At 40.9% G+C, this 18,022-nt stretch overlaps 1 protein-coding gene across 1 annotated transcript; it reads right to left on the bottom strand.

Moving 5' to 3' along the window:
• Positions 1–985: 985 nt before the first annotated feature.
• On the bottom strand, positions 986–17,663 carry LOC149287148 (uncharacterized). The gene is made up of 5 exons (XM_089493517.1): positions 17,543–17,663; positions 7,298–7,457; positions 6,338–6,458; positions 2,274–2,701; positions 986–1,066 (listed from the first exon to the last, which is right to left on the bottom strand). Exons 2-5 carry the CDS (start codon positions 7,370–7,372, stop codon positions 986–988), a joined length of 705 nt encoding a protein of 234 aa, XP_089349643.1. The 5' UTR covers positions 7,373–7,457; positions 17,543–17,663.
• Positions 17,664–18,022: the final 359 nt, after the last annotated feature.

The raw sequence follows: 18,022 nt of genomic DNA on the forward strand, positions 1-18,022 counted from the left end.
ATTCCAATTAAAAGAAATAATCCCAGAACCCAGCCCGCCCCCCAAAAACTTAGATGCAAACATAGCTGCAAACCATAAAATGAGAGTAAACAGCAAAAGATATAAAAACATGCCAAGGCAAGCATAATAAAATAATAAAATTGTGGGTGGATTGTACAGAAAGGTTATCCTATAAGGGGGGCGAATGGGGGGGATAGGGATGGTGACAACAATATCGATGACAATATCAATATTAGGAGCTTTAAGAGTAATAGCTGTAGCAGTCATAGTAATAGGAGGAGGCCGATCAAGGACATGGCCCTGTTAGTCTGTAGAACCAGAGACTGGTCTTTGTGCATGGAGATGAACTGACAGATCCATAACATAGCATAGCATAATGTAGCATAGCATAACATAACATAGCATAACATAGCATAGCATAATAAAACATAGCATAGCATAACATAGCATAGAATAACATAACATAGCATAACATAGTGTAGCAACATAACGTAGCATAGCATAACATAGCATAACATAACATAGCAACATAACATAGCATAGCATAGCAACATAACATAGCATAACATAGCATAACATAATATGTTATGTTATGTTATGCTATGCTATGCTATGCTATGTTATGTTGCTATGCTATGCTATGCTATGCTATGCTATGCTATGCTATGTTATATTATGCTCCGCTTTCAGATCATGGCAGCCAAGGAGCATCTCCCATAACGCCTTTCCGTTAGGGTCATAAGGAGACAAACCTTCACCCTATAGATGCAGGACTTGCTTAGAGGCCTCTATGATCAAACAATGCCAGGGAAGAAGGGGCAGCTGATTGCCGATGCATTTTGGGATAGGTATTTGTGAGGGTATTTTTATAAAATTTCAGGCTTGATAACACTCCTTCCTTCCTTCCTTCCTTCCTTCCTTCCTTCCTTCCTTCCTTCCTTCCCTTCTTTTAACATACATCCCTTCAAGGGGGTCCAATCCCCTTTCAGCATTTTTCCAGAACGGGGAGGGGGTGGTGGTAATCTTTCTGGGGCTGAGAGTCTTTTTGCTGGTCCTCCTTCGCAGACTGGTTGTGAAGGAAAATGCAGATCTTGTGGGCCTCTAAGCCTAGATCCCAGGTTGCCAGGGGGGGGTGTCCCTCTCCCCAGAAGGGGCTTTGGGTCCCCTCCGTCTGCCTTCTCTTGGCTGTGTCTTCAATTGGGGCTCTTCTCTCCCGCCCAGACAGAGCCCCTTCCCCAAGACCCAGGGAAAACTCCTCCCACCTGAAAAATGTTGTTTCTGATGCTATCCTGTGTGATGCCCTTTATTTGGCACAAAAAATATTCTCCAAATGAGGCATCAGAATGGAGGGTCTCTCCTCTGCCCCACTTTCCAGGAGGGAGGGGGCTCCTCAAAGCCCTTTTTACCTTTGGATCCTGATCCCCTCCATGGCCATGCCTCTATACAAGGGTCCCTTCTGCTCTCTTTTCTGATAATAACCCCCCCCCCCCCAAGTACCTGGTCCCCAGGGAATCCCCCGAGGAGGAGGCAGGGAAGGAAAGAGGGAGAGGAAGCCTGGCAGGGCCCCTGCCTTTAAAGAAGAGGGGCTCATAGAAGAGGGGCTTCCTTCCTTCTTATAACCTCCCAAGAGCCCCGCGGAAAACCCTCCAGCCATTCCTCCAAAGGAACGAGGGCTCTCCCCACTTCCCTCCCTCCCTCAGAACAGACTGTGAAAGCAGCAATGGCTTCAGGTCTGAGATGGCACATGCGCACATACATACAAAGGCCCCTTCTGATCATGTACAGGGATCACCAGGGCCTTAGTGCTGCTGCTGTTTATTCCACTAGCGGCCTTTGAAGGAAGGAAAGGAGTGCGCCGGGGGTTCAGCAGCCTCCCCTTCCTTCCTTCCTTCCTTCCTTCCTTCCTTCCTTCCTTCCTTCCTTCCTTCGAGGAGATATTGAAGAGGCCACAATGGAGCCCAGGAAAGGCAGGAAAGGAAGGCTCTGCTTTGGAAATAGTCTCTCTGTGTATACTGTATGTGTATAGATAGATAGATAGATAGATAGATAGATAGATAGATAGATATAAATAGATATATGTGTGTTTGCCTCTGCTGTTCTTATGGCTAGGAATGGAGCTGAGGACTGAGGAGAGAAGAAAGGGTCAGTTTTGTGCAAATTCACAAGTTCTCTGTTCTCTGATGTCTCACTAAGTCTCCCTTCAAATAAAAACATTTTCCACATTGCTGGCATTTGTATGGCTTCTCTCTTGTGTGGATTCTTTTGTGTGTCACTAGGTAGGACTGCTGAGAAAAACATGTTCCACAATGCTGGCATTTGTATGGCTTCTCTCCTGTGTGGACTCTCTGATGTCTCACTAGGTTTGACCTCCGAGAATAACATTTCCCACAATGCTGGCATTTGTATGGCTTCTCTCCGGTGTGGACTCTCTGATGTCTCGCTAAGTCTCCCTTCAAAGAAAAACAGTTCCCACAATGATGGCATTTGTATGGCTTCTCTCCTGTGTGGACTCTCTGATGTGCCACTAGGACTGACTTCAAACGAAAACATTTCCCACAGTGTTGGCATTTGTATGGCTTCTCTCCTGTGTGGACTCTCCGATGCATGAGAAGGATCGACTTGTATGCAAAATGTTTCCCACAATGCTGGCAGTTGTATGGCTTCTCTGATGTGTGGACTCTCTCATGACTGACAAGTTCTTCTGTAAAGAAGGAAAATAATACTGAATATCAGAGTTAAGAGAGGAAAGTGTTAGCCCAAGATTTAGCCCTACGTTCACACCTCCCTATTTGATATTAAATTAATAAAGTTGGGGTGGGTGACCTGAGCAGGACCCTGTTGCAGATGCCCCAAATCCATGAAACGATTATATCCTTATCCACAGGAGCTGGCAAAGAAGAGATTGTGGGGGAACTACCTTGAGGTAATCAGTTGAAGCAGATAGTCATACAGACTGTTGAAAAAAGATTCCTTTAAACATGTGTAAAATATTTTGATTCAAAAGTGGCATCATATCCTGTGAGACGGCCAGAGAGTCCTGAGTCTGAGCACATGGCATGATGCAAGCCAACTGCAGAGGACGCTTCATGCTGTGTGGCACCAGGAGATGGATCACAACCAATACACAATACAGGACACATGTGGATTGCTGTGGATAGGATTGGATTGGAGTTGTGTACAGAAGAGATGGTGAACATGATGGAAGTCAGAGAGGAGAGCTTGCAAATATTTTGATTATATTGCAACTCAAGATAGAGAACCTCCAAAGATTCGGATGAAATCAACTGTGTCTGTGACTTATTTTTAAGTGTGAAATGTGGCCAGTGCATTGCCAATACCTGTATCTGGAACGTTGTTTCCATACTGTGCTATGTTATTGTTGAGCTGCATCTGGGAGCATCATGCTCACATTGCGCTGTATATTGGCTTGTGAACGGGACTGGAATTCAGAGCCAACAAGTACCTGAGGACCGGTGTGGTAATCCCTTATGTCTGAGGTATTGGCACCAAGCACCCATTGCATTCAATTTGATTTTGGACCATATTTTCCCCACCCAGGAAACTTTCTAAAACGATTTAAACCTTATAGAAAACTCGGGTTCTGCCCACTAGCAACCATTTCAGTATAAATATTGCAGTCCAGTTGCAGACAGACACTCTGTTGGTTTACATTGCTAAACGCCTCACTACACTCGCCAGCTCCACTTGCCATGGGAGTTACTGACTTCTCTCCCCATTGTGGACCCTCAGCAATTGGAATCAAGTTCCGTCTAGGTTATGTATTACCATTAGCAAAGCCTAACATCTATTCACCACTCCCACCTTTGTTACCTAGTTCCTGTGTGTTTGTGTGAACACCTATATGTGTGTGCATGCGTGTACAGTGCACCTGCGTCATACGCGGGCACGCCTTACGCGGATTTCAGCATACACTAAAAGCCACACTGGGAAAAGGGGCGGCATGCCCCATAAGGGTTAATGCCGCCTGTGCGGAGCCCCATTCATTTAAATAGGGCTCGAGAATAGATGGGATCCCCCTAACACCGGTGGGGGGGGGGGAGATCAGGAATGGGATGAGTCCCAAGGCCACTGTTGCCCCAATCTCTCCTTTGAGCTAAGTATGAAATTCCCCTGAAAGCATAGCACTTGGGAGTGTCCTCCCCAGACTCCAGCATTTCGGGTAACAAAGGGCCTCTGGAATCACCCATGGAGCTAAGCAAGCTCAGGTTGGAAAAGAAAAATTAGACAAAAAGGCATTTTTGTGTTGCCCTTTCTTCTCTTCATAGACATTGCTCATAATTTCTAAATGGAACCCCTTAATATGTTCGAAAACAAGGACAAGGCTGGTTCTCACAGGTTCGGTTCTTAAAATCTGTCAGGTTGGTGGCTGCCTCCCAATCCCCAAGGCCCCTCTCCTGGCCCTTCCCAGAGGTCCCTTCCTCTCCGCACAGAGCTAGGAGATCCTGGCTTTGCTCCAGCCTTCCCCTCCTGGCTCCCATCTGCCAGATCCCCTTCCCTTTCTCCGTCCGCTCTCCAACCTTCCCTCTTGCCCATCTGCACTGCTTCAGCATCTCATTTTCAGCCTCTCTTCCCTGCCTTTCTATTTTTCACTTTCCCTCCGTCTCTCTGTTACAGACACAAACCCACAGAGTGTGATGCATAAAAGGGATCATAGAGTCATAGAGCTGGAAGAAACCGCAAGGGCCATCTAGTCCAACCGCCTGCCATGCAGGAACTCTCAATCGAAGCATCCCAGACCATCCAGCCTCTGTTTAAAGACCTCCAAGGAAGGAGCCTCCACTACACTCCGAGGAAGGAGTGTGTTCCACTGTCGAACAGCCCTTACTCTCAAGAGGTTCTCTCAAATGTTGAGGTGGAATCTCTTTTCCTGTAGCTTGCATCCACTGCTCTGGGTCCTAGTCTCTGGAGCAGCTGAAAACAAGTCAGCTCCCTCCTCAGTATGACATCCCTTTTAGGCCCATTTGTTGAGAAAGGCAGGATGATCAATATACAAATAATTCATTGGCAAAGGCAGAGCAAGGGGGCTGGGACCTGGACTCCAATTTTGGTGAGGGTGAAATGCCAGGGAGCAGCCTTAAAACAGCCTTAAAACATCTATAAGACAGGCATGGACTACTGATGGGGTTTGGAGGAGATCTCAGGGGCAACCCCACATTGTATTGCCGGGGGGTGGGGGGGTGGGAGATGAAATAATATTTTTCCCCTCAACATCCCGAAACATCCCTTTGGGGAAGTGGAGGCCATTTTGCCACTGTTGGGCCCTCTCTGAGCCATTGCAGGCCCAAGGGGGGCTTTCCCCTAAGAAGACTCTCCAGAGCCTTAAAAGGATGGAAGAGGGGCCAAAAGAGGTAGGAAACTTGCTCAGGGATGTGCTGAGTACTATTTGGGTGAGAAAAGCATTAATCTCCATGGCTTCTTCCCATAAAATCCTAGAATTGGCAGTTTAGGATGGGGTTATTAGAATCCTTAGAGCCTGGAGAGCAATAGTGCCTCACTGAACTACAGATTCAAATATTCTACAGGATGTTGCTATCACAATTAATCTAGGCTTGAAAGGGATCTAGGACTCCTAGTAGACCGCAAGTTGAACATGGGCCAACAGTGTGATGAGGCAGCTACAAAGGCCAATGTGATTCTAGGCTGCCTCTATACAAGAATAGTTTCTAGATCAAGAGAAGTAATAATGCCACTCTATTCTGCTTTGGTCAAGGCTCATTTGGAATAATCCTGTGTCCAATTCTGGGCCCCACAATTCAAAAAGGATATTGACAAATTGGAGCATGTCCAAAGGAGTGCAACCAAAGTGGTGAAGGGTCTGGAAACCATCAAGCTCTATGAGGAGCAGCTTAGAGAGCTGGTTATGTTTAGCCTGGAGAAAAGAAGATAAAGAGTGGATATGATCTCCATGTTTAAACATTTGAAAGGGTGTCCTGTTGCGCAAGGAGCAGGCTTGCTTTTTGCTGACACCGAGAAAAGGAGACACCGCAATGAATGCCAGACACATTGAAAGAGGTTCCACCTAAACCTTAGGAGGAACTTTGTGACAGTAAGAGCACTTTGACAGTGGAATATATTCCCTTAGAGTTTGGTGGAGTCCTCTTCTTTGGAGGTCATTAAAGAGAGACTGGATGGCCATCTCTTGGGCGTGATTTGAATGTGTATTCCTGCATGGCAGAAGGGGGTTGAACTGGATGGCCCTTGTGGTCTATTCCAACTCTATGAGTCTATAATTCTAGTGGAACCTTAGCAACATGATAATATAGTATGAAAGGGCCCTCAGTCTTTATAGAAAGAGCCATGGATTCAGGTTCCTTACCTACAGAAGCCACATTTTCATAATTGTCCATCATTACAGAATTGTACAAAAGTTTCTGTTTCGCCGTCAACAGATTCCATTCATCCTTGGAGAAATATACTGCCACATCGGCAAAGGTCACCTGAAATAGAAAATAGCCCTCATCCAGAGAGTGACAAAGAAAAGGGGAGGAAAGCACATGGTGCTTCCCAAATGTTATTTCATCACTTCAGAAATAAACTTTAAATTCTGTTAGCAAGCAAAAAGCTACTGCCTTTCAGATCAGTTTGTCTTGAATCCTTTCAATATAACATACAATGTAATAAACAATATAATTTAGGCCATGGCTGGGATATTGAGGATGGATTAGGATACTGACTATCCCAACACATAGAGTACATTTAGCCACAAAAGAATTATGGTGCATTAGCCATTTCTTGCCACATTTCAGAGGCAAATGTCATTTTAAAAAACAGTTCTGGAAAGCATTCTGTACTTGAAGGCCACTGGGCCACCCCCAATTTAGATCCAGAGATGGTCTCCCATATCCCCAACATTTCACAGACAGGAAAAGCAAGGCACATGTGGACAAGCAACACCAGAAGGTGCTGAGGATGGCCAAGGTTGTTTAGGAGGAAGATCACACAAGCTAGGAAGGGCACAGCAGTTTGCTTTTGCTTCAGCCTCCTGGCAAGGGAAGACCCTTGCAACTTATATCCTCTCCTGTCCCCATTTTTGAGTTGATGGGATGCAAACTCCTTGGAAGTCACTTTGCAGCAACCCAAGGCAGCTGAGGAGAAGGGGCAAAGTGGGAGGAGGAGAGAGAAACCAGGACATTTTTGAAAGCCCCTGAAAAAGTGGGGTGACAGAGGATTAACCAGGACTTTCTCTGCCAAATTGGAACAATCTGTTCTCCGCTCACTTTCATGAACAGCCCCAGCAGTGACACAAAGGAAACTAATAGTCAGGATGTCAACTCACCAAAGAGTTGTTGTACTTCGACAGCCTCTTCCTCTTGGAGCCCAACTCCCTCCGCTTGGCCTCTGTGTTGGCCATTAGGTTGTCCTGGTGGCCCTGTACCTGTGTCTCTTTCAGCAAAATATGGCCCAAGGCTGTGTAGAAGGAGACTGAGATGAAGTTCCTGAGAAAAGAGACTAGGGTTAGGCTTGATTTGTCAAGACACAGAGAACAGCATGCTGCTAGTGAGATACGCAGGTGACATATGCCTTTGGGCCAATGCCGAGGTGGGTATCCCCTTCCTCCCTCTTCACCAAACAAAGCCCTCTGGACCTAGCAGGGATTCACTGCAGCTCGCCTACACAACAGATACTCCATGTTAAACACTTTTGACATTGCTGTGTTGCGCAGCACGTGAGGCAACACGTTAACGTATGGCGCCAGATTCTCCACCTTGACTGTAGTCAGTAGCTTGTGAGCTGAAGAAACACCTGTCGCTTTCTCAATGAGCAGAGACACTGTAATCTTCTCTCAGATCAGGCTTTTATTCATATAAGAAGTTCCACTGTGTACAACACTATATACATCGACACCATCCACCATCCACACCAGTAACAACCCACTCTGAGGCTCACACTGTCTGACTCTTCCTCAGTGACAGTTGAGAATGACAGTTGGCAGTTGCATCAACATTCCAATGATGCACTGTTTAAATGCTGCCACTAGAGCTGTCAATGACTTCCACAACAGCTCCACCTAGTGGCCACATGCCTGTCATTTCCTCAGACCTGTTCACCATGGTCCTGACACTCCATGCCTTGTGAGAGTGGAGGGGGGTCAGGGGATGGGAATTGGAGAGGACCCTGGCTATGTCCCTGTCGCTAGATGTGAAATGAGCGCATCCTCTGCTGAAACCTCCTGACCTCCCCAGTGGCCCTCAGAGGAGAATGCCTTCCTTTTGCTTCTGGCTAGAGAAACACAGCTGCATGCTTCTCCAACACTCTCATCAGGCATGGAATGAACATGGAGCATGGCTTCCACAATTCCCACTTTTCATTTTGTATTCCTTCTCATTTCACATCTATTTTAAACCTCTCCCTCATTCGACGATAAAGACACCATTGAAAAATCTAGGCCAGATTCTTTAAGTTTGATCTCTAGTTTTCCTTGCGATTCTTTCAGTACATCCTTGTATCTTAACCATAGAGTTTTCTGGATACTGTTCCTCCCAAAAAGTGCCTCATGTGATGAACACCATGAAGGTAGTTTCGGACATATTCTACACTTGTTTTCCCCCCAGATCTTCAACAGAGCTTTTCTTACGTAATGATTTCTGCTTTCTTTATGAACTTTCTCTTTGCCGTAAATTCGGGATCCATTCCGCCCAAATCTTAAATGTTCACCCTCCAGACATAACAATTGTTCATTCTCTAACATAAACCATTCTCTAATCCAAACTAAACAACAAGCAGCATCATAAAGTTTTCTTTTTGGTAAACCCAGCCCTCCTCTACTTTTGTCATCACAAAGTAGTTCTGTTTTTATCCTGGCTCTTTTTTTATTCCTTTTGCCATAGAGTCAATGGTTTTTCATTCTGGATGATGGGTATCGCTTGAAGCAGAAGCAGTATTTCAGGAATGAAACTCATTTGGGACTTCCGGTGGTATGGCCGATCGCGGTGGCCGCTTGTGAGTGAGGCTCATCACTCAAAGCGACAGCTGCTGGGGACCAGGCTTTGTGCGAGGCATCCAAGCAAAGCTGAAGTAGCCCCTCGATAAGGGGAACCAGAGGCGCCCACTTTGCATCCCTGTGAACTCCTGACATCCGATCCCCAAGGCTGAAAGGAGGAGAGGACGGAGAGAAGTCTGGATGAGATCTGGGAGACCGGTATGGAAAGGAGCCCAGGGGTGCGCGGGTGAGCTCGGAACCAGCAGCCAGCCTTTTGGTGTAAGCGAACCTACCACTTTATTACTCTTAAGCAACAAGAAGAAAGAAACTGAAAGAAAACGCTCTCCTCTTTGAAATAATCTCTACACCATCCTTCATTGTGACAGTTTAATTGCAACTTCGCTGAGGAGTGTGAGGGAGATAAGAAAGGAGTGTCTTTCTGAGAAGGAGTGGAGGGGAAGAGCGGAGATTGCAGGAAAGAACTCCGAAAAAGTAGGACAAAATACCTCAGGGGTTTGGAAGATCTGATACACTGGAAGATAGGCATCTCATGGATACATAAATGTACTTATTGACTCTATTACGCTAAGGATTACAAGAGAAAATCCACTTAGCTAGCTACAAAAATAAGCTGCATCCTAAAACCATTTCCTTATACCTGTGTGATTTCAAGCCCCTTGTGAAGTGAAAGAATACAGTGGAGACACCAGTGCTGGAGTTTGAAATATATCTTGACAACAAGTTGTGACTGAAACGTGCTAAACTCGGGGTTTGGGGTTTATTATTACTGTCATTGTTTTGGTTGGTGTGATGAAGAGGACAATTTTGTGCTTTGTCTCTATGGTCTCTCTATTATTTCCTTTGCCTTACTGACTTTGTCTGGGGTATAAACTTCTTGGCTTAATAGTTGGTTATTAAGGGGGATTAAAACATATATTCAGAGTAAGTTTGTAAGAAGCCTACGGGTAGCAACTGGCACTTTGTAAATGTCCGTGAGAACACCTGTAAAGTATAGATAAGAACTTGCTGGTGCAAGACTAAACTAACTTCCTGGAGATAGAGAAAGAAGGGGAAAAAAAAAGGAAAGTCAACAAGGCATAGGCTAACAAAGTGCTTTAAAAAGGGTAAGAGTGCCATCTGCTGTCATTAAGGAGAACCAGGGAAGGAAAGTGAGGAATTAATTAAATTGTAACAACATTGTATAATAATTTAAAAGGCAATAATTGGGTATATCTTCTTTTTTTTTGTTTTTTCTCCTTCCCTGTTAAAGATTAGTATAATTGAATCTATTTGAGTATGTATTAGATTAGGAAGCTGTGTATGTTTGGTTGTATTCCAGTGGATTTCATTTTTGTGTGGCCAAGCTTTGGAAAAGAAATGTCAGCAAATAAAAAAGTAACAGCACTTCCCTTATTTCCACCCCAAAAAAGACCATCTGTGGAATTAATTAATAAACCTAATGAAATTAGTGACTTAACAATGCTGGATGAAATAAGGAATTTGAGAGCTGATTTAAAAGGAGATAACCAACGATTGAAAGATGAACTGTAGGATGATAATAAAAAATTGAGAGATGATTTGAAACTGGAGATAAGGAATGAGATCCATAGAGAAATGGGAGAAATTAAAGACTCTTTGGAAAAGATTAATAAGGACATGGAGAAAATTGCTAACAAAGTAGAAGATCTGGAACTCAATGTGAAGCAAATGGAAAGCAATGCTACACAGATGGAAGAAAAGGTCAAAAAGATGGAAGAAGAGAGAAAGATTGATAAACAAACAATAATAAGACTAGAAACGAAAGTGAGACAAAATTGTATCAAACTTCGTGGAGTACCAGAGCAGGAGGAGGAGAACCTTCATCGATTTTTGATCCCACTACTAGCTGACTTTGTTGAAGAACCAGCGGAACAGTTCCCTTGGGAGATAGAGACGATGTATCGCATCAGTTCGAAAGCAGCAAGACAGAAGAAACTTCCCAGGGACATTGTGGTGTACTGTGTACGAAAACAGACTCGGGACCTAATTATACAGCAAAGTTTCAAAAAAGAATTGATAATAGGAGGACGTTTGATCCAGATCTTTAAAGACATTCCAGCTGCTGTCTTAAAATCGAGGAGAGACTATAGTTTTTTATCAGATCAGCTAAAGATTTATGGAATACCATTCAGATGGGATGAGGTTGAAGGACTGACATTAACGTGGAAACAAAAAAGATACAAGATTGACTCAATGGACAAAGCAACTGATTTTTGGAAAAGAAATAGGAAAGAAATTGAAAAGGCAAGAGACCAAAACCATTCAGAAGACGAACAAGGGGTGCGAAGAAGAGGGATGGCGGCAAGGCTGCTGGATTTAGAACAAAACAAGAAGGAACAAGTAAAGACATTGGGGGGAAATAAAAATCCAGACAAAGGAAAGGATCCAGACCTTGATAAGATGCTGGGTTAAGGAAGATTGAGTGGAGAAGTCATGGAAAGAGTGAATATTTACTTGGCTGTACTGTTTTCCTTTTGTATTGTGGGGTGATTTCAAATTGTTTCCTCATTTATTCGATTATACTGATTAAATAAAGGCGTAAGCTAATAAATAATGAAAATTTTAAGTTGGAATGTAAATGGCTTGAACTCAGCAGGTAAAAGAAGGAAAGTATTCCACTTTTTGGCAAAACAAAAATGTGAAATAATATGCTTACAAGAGTCTCATATAAAAAAGGGAGAAAAAAAATATATTGAAGGCAAAAGACTAGGGAAATGTTACATATCAACTAACCAGAAAAGGAAAAAGGGAGTAATAATTTATGCAAAGGACTACGTAAAATCTAAGGAAATTTATAATGATAATAAAGGTTATCTGTTGGGTATTGAAATTTACACTAGTGGAAAAAAAATTTATTAATGGGAATTTACACACCCCAAGAAAAAAAAGCAAAATTTTTTGAAGAATTACAAGACATATTATTAGAACAAAAATATGAAGAGATAATTGTGTTAGGAGATTTCAATGGGGTGATAAACCCAGAACGGGATAGAAATTCAAGTAAAATTATAAAAGAGAAACAGGGGAAGCTACCAAAATCACTTTTTAGGCTAATGGACAACATAAACCTATTAGATACCTGGAGATACTTGTATGATTCAGCAAGAGAATATACTCATGACTCATCAAGACACAATTCTCTGGCTAGAATTGACCTAATCTTAATTACACAAACATTAGCGAAATTTGTTAAAGGGATGGAAATTATGCCCAGGATCCTTTCGGATCATAACCCACAAGTACTGGAATTAAAGGATTTTACAAATAAGAAACCTTTCTTTAAATGGAGATTGAATCTTGACTTATTACGAAACGAAGATATAGTATTGAATACTAAAAGAGTAATAACAAATTATTTCAAAGAGAATTCAAATAAAGAAACGGCACCAGATATAGTATGGGACGCTGGGAAAGCAGTGTTTAGGGGTCATTTAATACAACAAAATATAATTTGTAGGCAAAAGAAAAATACAAAAATTGAGCAATTAAGTAAAAGTTTGAAAGGAAAAGAAAGTTTACTAATTAGAAATCCCCAAAATGAACAAGCACGTATGGAAAGTAAATGATTGAAAAATCAGATATCCTTAGAGCTGGCAGAGGAGGTAGGAAACGAACTAAGAAAGGCTAAGCTACAGTATTTTGAGAATGCAAATAAACCAGGGAAATGGTTAGCGTACAGATTAAGAAAAAGAAAGGAGGAAAGAACGATAGCAAAGATAAAAATAAATGATAAGATAGTTACCAAGCAAGAGGAGATCATAGAACATTTTAGGGAATATTATAATAAATTATACTCAAAAAGACAAGACCATCCAATCACATTAGGAGAATTCCTGAAAGAAGGGAAATTATTCAGATTTAACGAACTTCAAAAAGCAAATTTAGAAGCAGAAATTACACAAGATGAAGTAGAGATGGCAATTGAGAAAAACAAAAATGGCAAATCACCTGGCCCAGACGGCTTCCCTATAGAGTTTTATAAAGTATTCAAAAAAGAAATAACCGAACCTTTAAGATTGACTATGAATAATATCTTGATAGGGAAAATACCGGAATCATGGAAAGAATCAGAAATAATTTTAATTCCAAAAGAAGGCAAGGACAAATTAGAGATTTCAAATTATAGACCAATTTCACTTCTTAATTTGGATTATAAAATCTTTGCAACGATTATGGCCTACAGACTTAAGAATTGTTTAGAAGTATTGATAGACTCGGATCAATGTGGTTTTTTACCAAAAAGATATATGAGAAACAATATTAGATATATATTAAAGATCATAGAATATTATGAAAGACATAGTGATAAAAAGTTGGGTCTGGTATTTGTGGATATGGAGAAAGCCTTCGACTCAGTCAAATGGGTGGCATTGCTAGAAATTTTGGAAAAGATTAATTGTGGATTAAATTATAGAAATTGGATTTCGCAAATTTATACAATACAAAAGGCAAAAATTAACATCAATGGAGACCTATCAAAGTTAGTTGAGATTGAGAGGGGTACAAGACAGGGCTGCCCTCTCTCACCACTTCTCTTCTTGTTAATAATGGAAACCTTGATGATTAGGATAAAAAATAATGACACAATTAAAGGTGTGGAAATTAAACAATTTGAATATAAAATCCGGGCTTTCGCAGACGACGTCGTGATAAATTTGGAAGAGCCGCAAACTAGTATGGAACCATTACTGGATCTAATTGAAGAATTCGGAGCATTTTCGGGATGTAAAATTAACAAAAATAAATCAGCACTAATAACAAAAAATGTTAGAAAAGAAGAAGAGAAGTGGTTAGAGGAGAAATCGGGAATTGCAATAAAGAAAGAAGTAAAATATTTGGGAATTTGGTTATCAAAAAAAACTAATGAATTATTTGAAAACAATTATGTCAAACTGTGGTTGGATATTAAGAAAGACTTATCGAACTGGAATAAGTTAAAACTATCGTTTATGGGTAGAATAGCTACAATAAAAATGTCTGTTCTCCCCAAAATTCTCTTTTTGTTTCAGATGATTCCTATTATTAATTCAAAGAAACCATTCGTAAATTGGGAAAGAGATATATCAAGATTCATTTGGCAGAATAAAAGACCAAGAATTAGATTGAAGCTATTGCAGGATGCCAAAGAAAGAGGAGGAATGGGATTACCGAACCTGCAATTATACTCAGAAGCTTGTAGCCTTATTTGGCTGAAAGAGTGGATGAGTTTAGAGGAGAGAAAACTTTTGGAACTAGAAGGAGAAGGGCTTAGTTATGGCTTTCATGCCTATTTAATGTATAATAAAGAAAAAGTTAACAAAATAATCAGTAATCATTGCGTGAGAAGGAATTTATTAGCGGTATGGAATAAATACAAAAGGCGGATTATTATTAAACTCCCGATGTGGCTATCACCCCATGAGGCTATATATAGAAAAGAAATGATCAGAAGGGAAAAATGGTTCAAATATAGTGAATTGACAAAAAAATATATGGGTAAAATAATAATAAAATCACAAGTAGAATTGGAACAAGAAGGATTTGATATGGGATGGTATGCATACAGAAGGATATACGAAAGAATGATGAAAGACCTAAAAGAAATTGGAGATGAAGAAAATAAGACAGATTTGGAGGCATTATTAATCAATAATCAAGAAAAGGAAATTGGGAAAATATATAAAAAACTACTAGAATGGGAAATGGAGGGAGAAGTGGTTAAAGAGACTATGATCAAATGGGCAAATTATGTGGGACATAATATACAATTGGATCAGTGGGAATTTATGTGGATTAAAGGATTGAAACACACAGCATCGCAAAACATAAAGGAAAATTGGTTTAAAATGTTCTGTCAGTGGTATTTAACCCCTGAGAGATTAGCTAAGATATATAAAAACAAAAACAATCAATGCTGGAAATGTGGAGACACAACTGGGACGTTTATCCACTGCTGGTGGAGTTGCAAGAAAATAAATAATTTTGGGAAACAAATCAGAGATTTAATAGGGGAAATATTACACATCAAATTAGAACTAAAACCAGAGAGCTTTTTATTAGGACTTTTCGATAATGAAATAGAAATAAAATTGGGAAAACAATTATTTTATATGATGGCGATAACAAGAATCTTATTGGCACAGAAATGGAAATCAAAGGTTATTCCAAAAAAAGAAGAATGGATAATAAAATTGATGGAAATTATAGAAATGGACAAATTAACACAGGTAATAAGGGATACAGCCATGGTGGATGTTGAGAAGAAAATTAATGATGAATGGCAATTGGTGTTTGAATATATGAGGAAACAATGTAAAGGAATAATACTGTAAAATAGTGATATTGATAAATTTGATGATAGATTGTACTGATTTGTTAATAATTTGTATGTTGATTATCTGCTGAAGAAGCGTAGTATACACAATGAAGTAATTGTAATAAGATAGAGAAAGTGAAGTATTTAAAAATGGAGAATGTACTTAGGAAAACTCTTAGTATAGAATTGATCAAATAGAACATATATAAGAGATACAAGAACATTATAATTCAAGCAAAGAGGATGGAAGTCTCAGGATGTGTGAGAATCAGTTAGAGTTGTATGATAGATGATAGTTTAGATGTAGAGGTAATTAGGCGATAGTAGATGATAAGAGGGTAAATTGAGTTCCTTTTTCTTTTCTTTTCTTTCTTTTTTTCTATTCTCGTTAGTAGGTATAGGGGGTCGGGGGAGGGAAAGGGGGGTGAGGAATACGTAGAATAAATGACTTGGGAGGGGAAGGGTAGGGGTGGATGCCATGTTTGTGTATGTTTGTCGGACTGTATATACTTGTATTGTTTGCATTAAAATTTAATTAAAATAAAATAATTAAAAAAAAAAAAGGAAGGAAACTCATTTGGATCAGAGATATTTTTCCTAATAGAGATAAGTGTAATTTCCCCCATTTTTCTAGGTCTTTTCTGATTTCCTTCCTTACTGTCTCATAGTTATTGTGAAACTGATCTGCGTTTTTATTGGTGAAATTTATTCCTAGATATTTAACTTTCTTTCCCACTTTAAATCCACTAATTTCTTCCAGGATTTGTTCTTCCTTTCCTCCATATTTTTTGTTGTTGTTTTGTCTCTGTTTACTTTTAGTCCCGAAACATATTCCAATTCCAGTATTACATCCATCAATTCCCTTATGCTCTTTTCTGGGTTCTCCAGGGAATACAAAATGTTGTCTGCAAAGACTCTCATTTTAAACTCAATGTATGTTAATTTTTATTCTATTGATCTTATTTTCTAGTCTTATCCTATTATTCACGCTTCAAGGATCAGAATGAACAAAAGGGGTGATAGTGGGAAAGCTTGCCGTGTACCTTTAGAAATCTTAAATTCTTCTTCTTCTTTTTATAGTTAACAGTTTGGCTCTTTGATCTTTATACATTGCCCCTATCTTAAATAAGAAGCTACTATTTCGATTATTTCAAGTGTCGCAAATGACATATCCCATCCTATGTTATCGAAGGCCTTTTCTAAATCGACAAAGTGCAAATTTTTTTCCGTTGTGCCTTTCTAAATATTCAATTATATTTAAGACGTTTCGTATGTTATCACTGAGTTGTCTGTGGGGGAGAAATCCCGATTAGTCCTTGTGAATCCAGTCTTTAAGAACCTTTTTGAGTCTATCATAGAAAATAATTTATAATCCATATTTAATAAGGAAATTAGCCTAAGCTCTTTACCTCAGTTGCATCTATATCTTCCTTTAACCGCAAAGTTATATTAGCTTGTTTCCATGTTTCAGGATAATGGTTTCCTTTGATGGCATTTATCGTTAATTTGAGTGGTGTTAACAGTCGATCCTCAACTACTTTATGATAACTGGCGATGAAGCCATCATTCCTGGTGTTTTCCCTTTTTTCCCTTTTTCTTATTACTTCCATGATTTCTGCTGTTGTCATCGGTCCATTTAATATAGTTCTTTGTTGGTCTGAAAGTGGCTTTAAGTTAGCTTTTCCCAAAAACTCCTCTATTTTGGCTCTAGACGTTTGAGATCCTTTATATAATTTAGCATAGAATTTTTGGAAGACCTTCTTAATTTTATTTTGGCCAGATGTTAATGTCGAATCTTTATTTATTTCCGTAATCGTGTTTCGTTGTTTCAACTTCCTTATTTTATTGGCAAGCCATCTTCCTGGCTTGTTTGCTGGTTCAAAACTCCTTTGTTTTAGATATCTAATTTATGCTTCTTCTGTATAGGTTTATGAGGGAAGACTGCATCCTGGACTATGCTAATTTTTGAGATGTGAAGACCTATGGAAATTCATTTTATAAACCCAGTGAAACAAATATCTCACAAAGCTCTAGTAAACAACATGTACACACACAGTCCCCACACAAAGGACTCACTGGCGCACTGTGCGTCTGGGGTCTGGAAATCCAACTTCCACCTTCTGGGAGGACAATGCTGCCAGAGACTGCATTTGGGGCTTTATACCTGCAAAGCATGGCTCACTCTCTCAACTGCAACCCTTCCACACAATCCTGGACTGAAACATTTAAACAAAGGTCCTCTTTCAGCTCCAGGAATAAAGGCCTACCTTCACTGCAAAGACCCTGATTCCTGCAGCCCTCTCCTGCAGTCCTTTATTGCCGGAGCTTCCCTGGGTCAGAGGCTGTCTCCTCAACCGTAGAGAAGGGTTGCTCTGAGTGCGAAGGAGGAGGAGGTCCACAGGGCTGAGGGTGGGAAGGCAATGGGGAAAGGTCAGTGCCAATGGCCATGGAGAGCAGAAGGTGGCAATGCCTAGGAACCCCTCTGAGTCCCAGCCATTCTAGGAAGGAGTGGCAGGAGTGAGTCCAGGGGGCTGAGGGGGTCTCCTTTCCCAAAGTGGGGTGGAAAGAAGTGGTTCCCATGGGACTGTGGACCTCCATGACCTGTGAGCAAATCTATGGGAGACGCTGCCTCAAAGAGCATTGGAGGAGTCTCTGGCTGGATGGCCATCTCTTCGGAGGACTTGGAGGGCAGAATGGGGCTGACTGTTTGGCCCTTGGGGCTCCCTTCCAGCCCTAGGAGCCTACGA

This window comes from Sceloporus occidentalis, unplaced genomic scaffold (assembly GCF_023333645.1).
Source record: "Sceloporus occidentalis isolate IW3139 unplaced genomic scaffold, rSceOcc1.0.p SCAF_64, whole genome shotgun sequence".
NCBI classification, from domain to species: Eukaryota; Metazoa; Chordata; class Lepidosauria; order Squamata; family Phrynosomatidae; genus Sceloporus; species Sceloporus occidentalis.